This window comes from Corvus hawaiiensis, chromosome Z (assembly GCF_020740725.1).
Source record: "Corvus hawaiiensis isolate bCorHaw1 chromosome Z, bCorHaw1.pri.cur, whole genome shotgun sequence".
Taxonomy (NCBI): Eukaryota; Metazoa; Chordata; class Aves; order Passeriformes; family Corvidae; genus Corvus; species Corvus hawaiiensis.
In genome coordinates, this window is record NC_063255.1 from 13,148,984 (window position 1) to 13,162,171 (window position 13,188).

General features: G+C 42.3%; 1 protein-coding gene across 2 annotated transcripts; it reads right to left on the reverse strand.

The window, feature by feature from the left end:
* Positions 1-738: 738 nt before the first annotated feature.
* On the reverse strand, positions 739-13,148 carry SKP2 (S-phase kinase associated protein 2). 2 transcript variants are annotated; one of them, XM_048292751.1, is made up of 10 exons: positions 13,042-13,148; positions 12,051-12,307; positions 10,395-10,506; positions 9,976-10,119; positions 9,352-9,486; positions 8,035-8,133; positions 6,437-6,564; positions 4,787-4,838; positions 3,527-3,634; positions 739-2,404 (listed from the first exon to the last, which is right to left on the reverse strand). In XM_048292751.1, exons 1-10 carry the CDS (start codon positions 13,047-13,049, stop codon positions 2,194-2,196), a joined length of 1,254 nt encoding a protein of 417 aa, XP_048148708.1. In that variant the 5' UTR covers positions 13,050-13,148; the 3' UTR covers positions 739-2,193. The 2 variants fall into 2 exon arrangements, with proteins under 2 accessions (XP_048148708.1, XP_048148707.1); XM_048292750.1 differs by lacking the exon at positions 13,042-13,148 and having other exon boundaries at positions 12,051-12,596.
* Between the last annotated feature and the right edge of the window lie 40 nt (positions 13,149-13,188).

The following is a 13,188-nucleotide window of genomic DNA, read 5'->3' on the forward strand; positions in this document are numbered from 1 at the left end:
AATGGTTTGGAAGCCTTCATGCATTTACATGTAGTACAGAGACTTACCAGTGTAGCAGGTTTTGTTATGGATTGCTTAGGGCTACAAAAAAGTTATTCCCCTTGGGAAAAGGTCAGTTGTGCACCTTATCCAGAAGGCTTTCATTTTATGTCTACAGCTGCCATCATAACCAGACAGGCAACAGTAATGTTGATCCCCTTCCAACACTGGACCTGGTATGTAAAACTACTCCTTCTAGCCAAAGGCCTAATACTGTTCCTGTTCTGCACAGGGTTTTAAAGCACAGTCTAATAAATGCTGAAAGTATTCATGATAACACCCTGTCCTCTAAACCACCATTGCTGACACACTGCTAGGAGAAATTTCTCTTTTTAACCCATGACCCAAAGCTGGTGGCAAATCAGGGAAAGCATTCTCCCAGCCATCAGTCATTTTGTACGATCTAGCACTTTCTTAGATCTTTATTAAATGCAAGAGAAGCTGCATGGAGTTACATTGTGCATAGGGAGAAGAAGAATTTACAGTAATGCTATGCTCCAAAGATTTACTTTTTTTTCTTGAAGTAATTTAAAGCGTAATTCTAAGGCAGCAAACTGAGGCAATAGAATATCCAGTGTCCTCCAACCTCCCCTCACTCCTCCAGCTTTCACAAGGTATGCTGCCCATTAACTCCTTTATAAGAGATACAAGCCCATTATAAACTCCTTACACTGTTAAATTTAATAAGAACAAACCAACTTAGATTACAAGATAATGCTTTATTTACTATACTCTAGAAAGTCAAGTTAAATATCAAATTCTAGTACTCATACAATCTTTCCACAGTAATTAATCTGTTCTGCACCAGGTATTCATTCCTGAATGCTTTTTCTCAAGACTGCAATGGGAAAAGCTATGTCCATGCAAAGCCCTACAGTAATATGTCAGCTACTCTTAGAAACATCCATGAATAAATTCAGCTGCTTGCTTACTGCATTCATGGGAAAAACAGCACTATGTTTATGCCCTACACAGGGTCCAAGTTTTGCCCTATAACTTATCAGCTAAAACACCTGCTGGAACGTTCTAGGCTTATGCATGAGGACCCTGATAACAGATGCAGATAAAAGTTTCATTTAAAGTCATTACCTGTCCCTATCCTTTATTTGGTTTTCTTTTTTCTTTCTGGACAGTTACTCAGCTTCTCCTGGGACTTTAAAAAAAAAAAAAATCAACACTAGACAATAGTGGTTAGTGATACAAATACAAGAACTGAAGTGCTACTACATACAAACTATTATAAAAGACAAACTTATGTCTCTTGATAGCACCAAAGCATCTCTTCCTTTTAGCATTCTTACACTGCAGTCCCAGGTTCTCATTTTTGGTCATATCTAGAACCCTTTGAGCCCTCCTCCTGCAAGACTTCTACCAATTTATCAGTTGCAGTTGAAAGATCTTATTCTTTACAGAAAGTTTTAACTATGATTAGGCTCATAGAAGCTACATTAAGGTTCTGTAATATGTAATCAGAAAACCTAGGACCACAACATGAAATAATGGATAACCAACATCTATTTTTACAGATGCTAATTCTGAATGGGCTTTTCAGACTATTTGGCCAAAAAAAAAGGCTACTGAAGACAAACATTTCCTTTATGGCCTCCTAAAAAAAACTTCACTGTAGCTCCTTTATGCTGCTTAACTGGTATGGTATTGAGCTGTCTCTTAGCTGCTTCTGTGTAGATATCCCCAATTTACTGTTTTCAAGTTTAATTCATTCATCCTACTGTACCTTTTTCTCAGTTACGTAGTTGAATAGATTTAATATCTAAGTATTCATTTTGAATTCTGCAAATTCCTTAATAAACCTTATAAAGATACCTAGCACCTCTGCAAGCTGTTCCAGAAATTGCAGACAGTTGCTAGAGGCTGACATTACTTAATTATGTTGATTTGTTTCATAGTATTTTTTTTCAAAGATCCCCTGTAAAAAAGAAAGACTGAAAGAAATATTCTGTAATTGCTCACAGATTATCAGATTTCTTAAAGGCTTTAAGTACAAAAAACTAATATAAAATATTATGAAACAACATTAAGGAGTGAGACCAAGTTAGACAGTAACAGTACTATGATAAAAGGTGCTCCAGCACTTTTTTTCCTAAGGAGCTTCAACGCAGAGTGTGTCCATGGCACCCGGTGCATTGTACGTGATCACAAACTAGGATTTCTCAGCGTCAATCTGCATTTGATGCCCCAAATCTCATGGCTCTTTTTAGTGCCAACAGTTGGCCTTGCAATGCTGGTGAAGTGTGAACCATTGATCTTCATGTCAGGCAGTGCTTCCTCAAGGAGCTGCAGGGAGCTATCAGTCACTATTCCAAATACCTGAAGAGTCTTCAGTGTTCGAATTTCACCAAGCTCTCTAGGAAAAGAAAAATATGAAATTAATCATGAAACAGAAAAAACTTTTTTTTTTTCCCCGCCTGTACCCAAGCTAGGTAACTCCATTTCAGTAATTTTTTAGAAGAGGGTAAACTACCTAAGCATGTATTTAATTGAAACAATTATGCTGTACTGATACTTCAGGAAACTGGCTGAATAAATTACTTCTTTGCTAATCTCTCTCACAGACTGAAAACAAATTGATCCTTTCCCTTTCATATCCCTGGACTTAAAAACCTAGAACAAGTGGAAGAAATTGCCCAGATGAAGTGCCAGGATGTGTCTCAGAGGACACAAGCCCTTGAGTACTATCAGTCAGTCTCCAATTTGTAGCAATATTTTGGTGAGTAGCCAGACCCAGCTTCTTGATTGTTTTACATTTTCCCAGTCATCATCTGAACTTTGTACCTTATAAGCAAGTACTGGACAAAATCTAAAGGCTGAGGCACATGCTGCTACAGAGAAGGTTCTTCAGATCCTCATCTTCAATAGTCCTGTTCCTCTAACAACCTTTCTTCTTATTGTTGACCATTTCCTTTGGGTTGACATCCTTCCTGAAACTATTAGGACTGAAAGCTTCTATACTAGTAAAAGGCAGAATGGCCTCATGAACAAGTCACTCTAAGCCATGTTTCAGTCACAATCAATAACTGATAAAGGTGCATACAAAAGCAAACATACACAGCTTACTAGGCCAGCCAGTATTGTCAACTCTGCCAACTTTTCCAATCCTTGCTGCACACTCAGAAGTCTGGTACTGATATTGATACTGGTCACTGGCAGGACTGCAACCTCCCGTTCCAGCAATGAGTACCACTGGTATAAATGCCACTAACAGGAGACACCAGGCATGCATGGAGCAGCCAGTTCCATGAGTACAGACTGACACCACTGAAAGATTATCTCAGCTTTGATTCCAGTCTGGATTCTCAAAAGGTACAGGTTCTAGCAGTCAGGTTATTTTATCTTGGTTTTATTCCCAATTCCTCATACCAGTAAGTTTTGTGAAACAGTTTGCAATTCTAAACCTAAAATTAAGCAAATTTAAATTAACTTACCCTCTGCATGAACAGCAAAACAAAGCTATTTAGAGGTTACTTACACTAAGGCAGCAGGTGATATCTGGTAACATCGGCTAAGGCACAGATGTTGTAGGAACATGAGTTGTTTAAAATACTGAAAGCACTCAGGCTTTAACATCATGCTGTCACTGTTGAGAGAACACATTAAATTAAGGTTTAAGTATAAAGCAGCAGTAAATCTGGTATTTCCAAAATTCAGGCAGAGAAATTTATTAAACATCTACTTTTTCTGCCACTGAAGTATGTTTTTGCTGAATATGGAAGCAACTCATCTCTAGTAAGTATGTATTGTTGGGGGAGGAATTTTGATTTTCACTGAAGGGCAAGTGAAGCAGAAGTTTCTCTTCACAGAGATACTCTGCAGCAGAACTTATGCCATGAATAGGCAAGTTCTTCACACAGATTTCAAATTACTGTGATGCCATGATGATTTTTTTTTGCCTTTTCCTTTTACATACCTTTCATGTATTCTCAGTGTCCTTAGCACACATACTTGTAATTCTTTAAGCCTGATATCTTAGCATAGTCCTGGAATTCTGCTAGGCCAGAACACCACACATCCTGAAGGCCTCACAGCTGGAGGCCAGAAAGCCTTGTGCTATCTTGAAAAACCAAGGCCCTCTCTAGAACGTATTCTGTAAACTAAGATTAGGCCCATCTGGGGGGGAATACTTTCGAATAGGGAGATGTCACACCATTCATTTAAGCCTCTCATTGGGGAATCTTTGTCAGATATGCTAATTTGCAAGGTCTATAAAATTGTATATGCAATATATGGGGTGTGTGCATTTTGGTGTGTTCCACCTTGACAAACTGTTGCACCATAAAGATCCCTATTAAATACCAAAGTAAAAACCCTTTTATCCCTTAACCATGTCTGACTTAATTCTAGGACTAGGGATAAGGCATCAACTGTAACTGACTAGGTTAAAACCAAAATACACCTTTTTTTACAGTTACATGGCCAAGCAACAAATTTGTATCAGAGATGACTTAAACCCTCTCTAGGGTGCTAGGCTAAACAACTCTAGGCATCCTTCCATTCTACCTATCAACTACTATCTCTTGTTAGTTAACAAATCCTTTAAGTATTTATGCTGGGGTAACAAAGACATCTTCAGGTTACTTACCTTCTCCAGATTAGGTCATGCCAAATAGCAAACCTTTTGTAGGTTTAGTTTGAGTGGTACTTCCCAGATGTGCAGTACTACACAACCTTGCCTCAATGCTAATCCCTTGAACCATAAGGATTTAAGGACTGGCTGCACAGGTCTTCTTACCTGAGATCTAAATGGACAAGCAAAGGACACCTCTCCACCAGTGTTTTCACATCTGAAAAGAGGTCACACAGAGACAGTCCCTCTTTCAGTAACAAGATGAACATGTTCTACACAGCCTACTCACTTTCCACACATGTTCATTTCTATCTTCTCTATTGAAACTCCACAACTAAATCACAATTTTTAAACTAAAAGATACATGCTTAAGACTTACAGCATATGATTATGCCTATCAAGATACCTTACATGGGCTTCTTTTAACCCTCAGCAATACAGAAACATTCAGCTCAGCAAATTGTCCCTAGAAGTCAGCTACACCAACCATCAACTTAGCAAGAGATTAATTCAAATGGTATTTCTGTGAAATCTACTGAAACATAGTAATGGTGAGCTGCTGCCTGAAATACTTACGTGTAGTGAAAAAGTAACAAAAAACTTTCCATACATCAAACACCCTTTCACAGCACCAAATCCTTTAGGCATCTCCATTTTTACCCCCAAAAAGTTCTTTCCTCATGACAAAACGTTATGGTTTTCCTGATTTAAACTAGATTTTTTGAGACTTTCTTTTCATTTTCTGCAAGTAGCACTGAATCATCTGTGGTTCAGGTATCACCTAAAAGCCATTGCAAGGTGCTCAACAACATGCAAGAGAATTTTGCTATTTCAGAATTCATGTGCAGAAATTAAACAAAACAATACCTTAATTATGATCATTAATTCAAGTCTTTTGCCTGATAAATTCCACTAAAACAGAGTAAAGTCACTCAGAGAAAGTGTCTGACAAACAGAAGAGGTCAGCACATGGTATCTAACGGTCCAATTAGAGGCCCCAAGGTTCAAATTCCTGATGTGGATAAGATTATGTAGCATATTTGTTTATCGGTTTGGGGCTGAGATAAGAAGATTTACCTATTTCCCAACAAAGGGAATGCGTGAAGGGGTCTGTGTGATGCTAAACAGAAATGAGAGGTCACCCCCTGTATGTCATCCAATGTCCTACTGTCATATTTCACTCATTGCGAAAATTAAATTCTCTTTACCACAAAAGGACTTTCACCCTTTAGCTATGCACTTGTTCGTTTTGATGTACCCTCCCCCAAATCTAGATTTATCTGCCTTTTCTATTACCCTCCAACTTAACACAACTTTTCTTCCCAGAACTATTAGCAAGTAAATGGTTAAACGTTGATTACTGAGATTATGTGCCTTCCAAATTAACTGGTATATGGATGTCAGTCAAACTCAAGCAGTTACTACAACTGTTCTCCTTCAGAAGATGCTTTCAGCAGCCACAACAGCAGAAGCTTTAAGAAAGCCTTCCAGATACTGTTCCTGGAACTAAATCATAGCACACAAAGTCCTGCTTCCAGGACTTACTTCAGAAGTAAGTCTGTTCCTTTCAGCTGAAGAAGAAATGAGCTTTCACTTGACTGTTCTTAAATTCAGAAGAAAAATCATCTCACCCTTCATGACTGAGAGAGAAATACGAGTAAGAGTCTCTGACAGCAAGAACTTCAAGCTATACAGAGCACAAAAAGTCACTGTTAGTACATGATTCTTCTATACAGTGAATGCCAACCAGAAGAAACTGTAAAGCCTGATGCTTTATCCCATAGTGGGATAAAGGTTTGTCACACTGCTGTTTACCTGCTATTTGTAGATTCTCTCTGTATCCACTTAAATTTAACTGGGTGACTTTCGAAGTAACATGACTGACTGCTGCTTTCACATGAGTAGCTGTGAATTCACACCAGGACAAGTTCAGCTCCTCCAGCCTACAGACAAATGAACAGAGTTGTTAACAAGAATGGCTGAAATGCAGTTCATGTTCTGGTATTTTCTACTACAGTTTGTACTTTTAAAGCAAATACTCGTATCATGCCTACTGCCAACTTCCTGTATTCATGACTGGAAATCCTAGTATGACAATAATTAAGCACTAATGAACGATCCAGGAGAATCTGTCTTTTAAGATTATTAAGATCCAAACAGAGAAAATCCTCATCCAACAGGACAGCGCTGATTTTAGACTCTGATCAGGGAAAGGGGTTAAAGTGACTTCCCAAAGCCACTTTCAACTGGAGGGATTCGGTAATATCTTAGGAAGTGAAGGTTCTCTCCAGGAACTGCAACAAGGAGACACTGTCTTTTCATCAGGTTTGTGACCTGAATCTGTTACAACTGAACAGATGGTCACATTGAGAGGAAAAACCACCACCCATTATTAGCATTGGTCAGATGACCAATTAATCCTAATTAGCATAAAATAATTCACCGTTTTATATAAACACTGGTCATGCTGTGAGCTTAACTCTCTTTACGTGCTTGATTACCTATAGCCTGTCACCATGGGGCTGGGACAAAGTATTGTTCTGTGTGCAGGTGTTGTAGCTGTAACCAAGGGACAAAAACACAGTGAACGCACAACCAGAGCATTTAGCACTCTCTACATAAAATGAAAAAACAGTTAAATTGCCACTAGCATTCCTGGGATCAGGTTTGCCATCTGCTATTCACTGTGCACTGCACAGACTGCCATCCTCTAAAGAGCTCATGATCTGAGTAATCAGACCAAGCAACAGAAAGATTAAGGCTCTGGCTGCCCACTAATTCGCAATTTGATTAAAAAACATGCTTTTGCAGAAGGAAAGATTACATATGTAGTCCTGCAGGTCACAGGAAGTCAGCAGAAAGACTGGGATATAAATCCCAAACTCAGTGGGGCCCAGTTCAATGATGTGCTGCCAGCAGATGGTTTAATCACTGGAGCTGTGAATCTGAACACAGCCTTTCATAAACTATAAGGTTACGGAAGGATTATTCTATCATGGAAAGGCACAGTGTTCTCTGCCACTCATGCCGTACTCTGATTGCAAAGGGAGGTCTGGAACTTCACTTTCCAGTTTCAAAACACACACTTCGTCTTTGTGAGAATCGCATACTGTTTTCATAAAGAAAATCAAATTTACATGATATCAAAGGAACATAAATGGTGTTTACCCACCCAAAAAGATGATTCGCAAAACCCATGAAAAACTACAGAAGTACATCTTTGCTATTAAATGAGAAAATTGCTTGATGGAAAGAAATTACCTGACTGTTTAGGTAATAATCAACTGTTAGGCATTTAGGAATAGAAACAAGCACATTGAAAAAGAGTATTACATAAAAGTATAACTGGGATGCCTAAGGGAAAAAAAATAAATCCTTTTTTCAGGAATAGCAAAAAACTGGTTTTGTCTTACATAGAACAGCTGCTCAACATCAGCTCCAAGGTTTCTGCAGAAAACCCTGAGCACCCACAGAGATTTAGTCGTATCAAATTGGGATTCCTAGCAATGCTCCTGTAGAGAGAAAAAAAAGAAAAATCTCACAAAATTTAAATGTTGTAACATTGCTTACTTTGCTAGGATGTGACTATTTTTAAGACCTAATTTCCTGTGCAGGGACTTGTTCATTAAACATGAAGTACTGCATCTTTAATCAATTGACCAACCTGAGTCACTAAGGGTCTCAACTCTACTTGCTGCATCAGGGCAAAACCTTGAAAGGGATACCTGTCCATTTACTTGACATTGCTGACAAGTCTGCCTATTTATAAACTACTAAGTTTACAAGGAAATGGTTTCTTTTCACCTTTTCCTGTTGTATGCCAATAAATATACACCACAGCTTATCAGAGATGACTACACCTTTAGCAAAGACAAAGCAACCATTCCATTTCTGATATCACCCCTCTGCAAGACAGCTTATTCCAGAACAAAATACATGTCCAAATAGCATCTCTGAATGCATTTGTCTGCAAGACTAGAGCACACCTGCAGTTAGCAAAACCTGGAAGAACCCTTACACTCAGTATCTACATTTGTTCAGAAGGCAATAAAATTCCATCATTAGTGCCTGATTAGTACCCAATTTTCAGACAGTTTTTACCCAGTATCAAAAGCCAAGCCATACTGATGTATTTGTGTTCTGGTTCCCCCCTCCCTGGAGTGAGGAAAGCATCAGAAAGCAGAACAGACAGAATCTCTGCCACCTGACCTATGGCCACTAGCACCTCCACAGTCACCGGGTGTGACTGAACAGGAGGTTGACTGCACACCCATTAGTGTCTTTGCAATCCAACCAAGAAACACCTTGTCTGCTTGACAGAATCTGTAATATTCCAGGACTTCAGAGTGAAATTCAACAAAAAAGTGAGCAATAGTGCAGAAGCACAATGAGCATCTGGTGGAAGAGCCACTGAGAGCCCTTGGAATGGAAAAGAACCTGCACACCAAACACAGAGTTCTCTTGGGAGCACAAAAATGGAAAAATAAAAGTAGCTCTGCTGTACATCTTACATGGACACATAAACCCTAGAGAGACGAGCAGTTTCTCCAACCTCCTGTTACTCTGGGGAATTGGCAGGGAGAAAAGAAGGAAAAAAAAAAAAAGGCACCTGGCCATTTCAAGAGACTCCCACAATGAACAACTTTCCAATGCATTCTTTCATCAGCCTGCACAAAATGATGGCACCAAACAGAAGGTATTTACTGAATATTCCGACACATGTCACTCACTTGATGATGCTGTCAGAAAGCACTAGACCCTCCAAGCTGAGGTTCAGCAGCTTTTCACACAGACAGAGAATACTGTGGAGATCTGCAACAGACACTGTGCAGTTTGACAAATCCAGGTGCTGAATTTTAAGAAGACTAAAAAAAAAAAAAAAACGAAGAAAGTGACGTTTCTAAAATTGCATTAAAACCTGCTCCATAAATTCCCCATATCACAAATATATCCCATACACTAAAAGCATGCAGAATGTGCAGAAAATATTTCTACTGATTCCTTATAACACCTGAAAGTCTATCCTGCTGAAGTTAAATTATTTTTTTGAGTGTACCATAAAAGAACACTGGAGATGATACTTCTTGGGTCTACAATATACAAACTGCAAGTGCCTTATGGTGCTTGATACTTAAAAAAAAAAAAAAAATCACATCAACTTGGTTTTAAATAACTGACAGGTGAGTGCAGATCATCCTGTTTCAACACATGCCTAACCACTGATGAGCTCTTCCACACTCCAGAGACAGCAGAAACACTGCTGCTGGTTACGACTACCTTAAAACCAAAAACACACAGAAAGACTGTGAATATTTGAGACATGGTTTCTGCAGAACATGCAGAAAAAGCCTTACTTGCTTGTTTTAAACAATGGATCCCCAATGCAAGATCTTGGGCAGCGGAAGACACTAACTCCTGCAGGCAACAAGTGTCCAAGCACTCCTGGCAGCAGATTCCCACCAGTCAAATCAAGAGTCTGCCAGAGAGATTCATCAAACCTAAGGCATAGAATTTTACTTGTTAGTGAGCTCAAACGGGTCCAAGCTATGAGTACAACCACAGCAAGTTTTCAGTGTCAAAAACAGACAGAGAAGGGAAAGCTATTTAATAGATTACAATAATATTAAAATACATGAGTCATCTTTTGGTTATACATATCCACATATGGCACAAATTCAATTATATATGTATAAATAAGGTGAGAACCAGACCACTTAATCGTCTGTGGAAACAAAGGTTTTCCTTAGTACTAAATGACAGAAGTAACACTTACGAAAGTCGATGCCATCTCTTGCAAATCATAGAAACTTTCAGCAAGTCCCTTAGGGGCAAATAGGCAAAGATTGCCAAGAGCAATTCATCTGGAAGTGCATCCAAAGAAATACCTTTAGGGAAAGAACGAAACACGTTCTAGTTAAAGCTGGTTCATTTTTGCCTGCTGGTCAGATGCCTTGTTTGGTTTGGTTGTTAAAAGCACCTCTACAGTTTCTCTACAGAAAAATATATACATCAGCCTACATCAGACATCAGCCCACTATTCATAACCCTTGCAGCTCATCATTGTAGGATTTTACCATCTTTGCCTAGGCACGACTGGCAAATGCAAGGGTTTGTGTAATATCAAGTTTGTATACATACTAAAGCCATGGACATTACTCATATACTCATTTGGGAAACAAGAGCATCTTAGTTGCTGCCTCCGTAATCTAAGGCTTGTATGATTCTCTGGTGTTTTCCCCCCACTCCCCGCTAAAATGCTCACTCTTCCTATGCATACAAAGGTCCCAGAAGGGAGCCCAATGTAAGCTATGCTTCCATGTGATACACAGGAAAAATGAGATGCTACAAACTGCTTACTAAAACATGCGTGCTATCACCACTCCAAGAATTATCTGAAACGATACGGTGCAATTGCAGCTTCTCTCAGGGCTCCAGAAGATGTCGTGATTCACATGGGAGATTTCTGGGTGGTGGAGCTCAGTAACAGCTGCCTCTGACCCAGCACTCTGTCTTATATAAAAACAGGATTGTCTGAAGGCATGCCCACCTTCTGTGTGACAGCACAATGTCTGGAAAGAGCTGCTTATTTATTTTGCATCCCATACTCAGACTAAAACCACATCTTGACACCAGGGAAAGGAACCCAGCATTCGATAAGCCCTTCTTCAAGTGTCCAAGAGCCCTGCTCTTTCCCTGTCAGTCCCTTCCCAGCCCAACAGCCTTCCATCCTTTGGTGTACTTTCCCTGTAGCTCTCTGGCACAGTCACTCACATCGCTCAGTGGTTGCCTCCACCGGCAGCTGAGACACAGCCCTGCCGGTACACCTCAGCCTGCACTCCTTACCCTTCCCTTCCCGCCTCCAGACAGATAATTTTCAGATTGGATTTGGTTTTAGACTGATTGATTTTAGCTTTCTTTTTCTCTGTGTGCTTTAACCATCTACTAACTAGAGTGAACATTGCAAACAAACTTTGTCATACTTTCGCTTTTACATTAAACCTCATTTTGCTGTTACCTTTGCTGATGGTTCTTTGAACGACCTTAAAACACTGATTCACAAAAGGGCCCCTGCTGGGCCAAGGTGCCACCCATGTCCCACACAGACAGACAAGAGCAGACGGACAGAGGGACGTGCAGCACACCCCCCCCCCCCCCCCCCAGCACACACACACAGGAGCTCGCAGGGGTAGGCAGCAGAGAACCATGCTTTTTGTGCACCTCAAATCTGGAGCCAGACACACCACCCCCGTTTAAATGGATACATAAAATAGAATTTATCATCCCAAGCCTGAAAGCCACTAGATCTAAAAGTGACATTCTGCTGGGTAAGAGCAAAAAAAAAAGTAAACAATGAAGCAGGGTGGACTTGTAATGCCCACTCTCCACCTCTACTGAAGGGCGAGCAGAACCTGGAGCAGGGTGACGGTACCTGACTCTGTCTCTCGGAGCAGCCACGGCCGGCGCAGGATAACAAAGTCCTTTTCGTTGTCCTTCACCTTCTGCCGTTTTGGAGGAAGACAGGGTGACGACACCAGCAGGTCCTGTGGTGTGTTTTCATTGCCCAGCTTGTCTTTCTTAAGGGCCGACATTCCCATGCCCGAGAGAAGCTCCGAGGACTTGCCGGAGTCCCATTCCAGGCTGGTGGAAACATTAGTGCTAGAGGATGGGATCTCCTGGAGGTGTTTTCTGCAGACACAGCAAAACCCAGAGGATCTGAGGGTACTGCCAGACTGACACCAAACACAGGGTGGGGATCCTTGAAGCATTTCAGTCACTCGTACTCCACATCCACACGCAGAGCGACTAAGTGCGGGAGCTGCGGGCGCTGGAAGCACAAGCAGCGGCCACAGCGCAGGCGTGTGCTCCGTCTGGCAGACTTTGGGGGAAGATCCCGCCAGGGACTGAGCGCGCCCCGCTCCCGGATGGGGCGGGCGAGGGACCGGGGAGTGGAGCCAACGGAGGCGGCGGGATACGGCAGCCTCCCAGCACCACCAAACCCGGACGCAGCCGCGACAGCAGCGGGCGGGACCCTCGCACGGCGGGGCGGCAGCGCGGGCAGCGGGGCGGGATGCACGGGCAGGCGGGAGGAGCTCCACTCGCGGCCGCCGCCCGCTGCGGGCGGGAGAAAGGCGGCCCCCGCCCCGCCAGCTCTAAGGGCAGAACTCCCCGCACTCCCGGGACCACCCGCGGGGCCACACATACACACGCACACAACGTTGTGATCCCCGCACCGCTCCCACGCCCGGGAGCCCATTCCCGCTCCCCAGGGACCGACACCCGCTCCCGGGGCTCCCACGCACAGCCACCCCCGAGCAGCCGGGGTACCGGCCGCGAGGGCTCCCTCGCAGCCCAGCAGCGGTACGGCCGTGTCCCTGCGCATCCGCGCATCCCGACGTTCCCGTGTTCCGGTGCCGCCGTACCTGTACATGGCGCTGGAAGGCCCGCGCGCCCCACCGCGCGCCCCGCGCCTTTCAGCACCGCGCCATCCCGGCACCGGCCGGAAGCCGCAGCGGGGGAGGCCGCAGGGACTGTCGGGAGTTGTAGTTCGCAGCCGTGTGCCCGCCCGG

What these genes read in the sequence shown, in the direction of transcription:
- SKP2 (XM_048292750.1), bottom strand. Translation starts at nt 12,387, where the DNA reads ATGCTTCAAGGATCCCCACCCTGTGTTTGGTGTCAGTCTGGCAGTACC. An exon ending in GCTCCGAGAGACAGAGTCAG is followed by an intron (nt 10,507 to 12,050) that starts GTACCGTCACCC and finishes CTTTCCCTAAAG; the next exon opens with GTATTTCTTTGGATGCACTT. An exon ending in CCATTGTTTAAAACAAGCAA is followed by an intron (nt 9,487 to 9,975) that starts GTAAGGCTTTTT and finishes TTTTTTTTTTAG; the next exon opens with TCTTCTTAAAATTCAGCACC.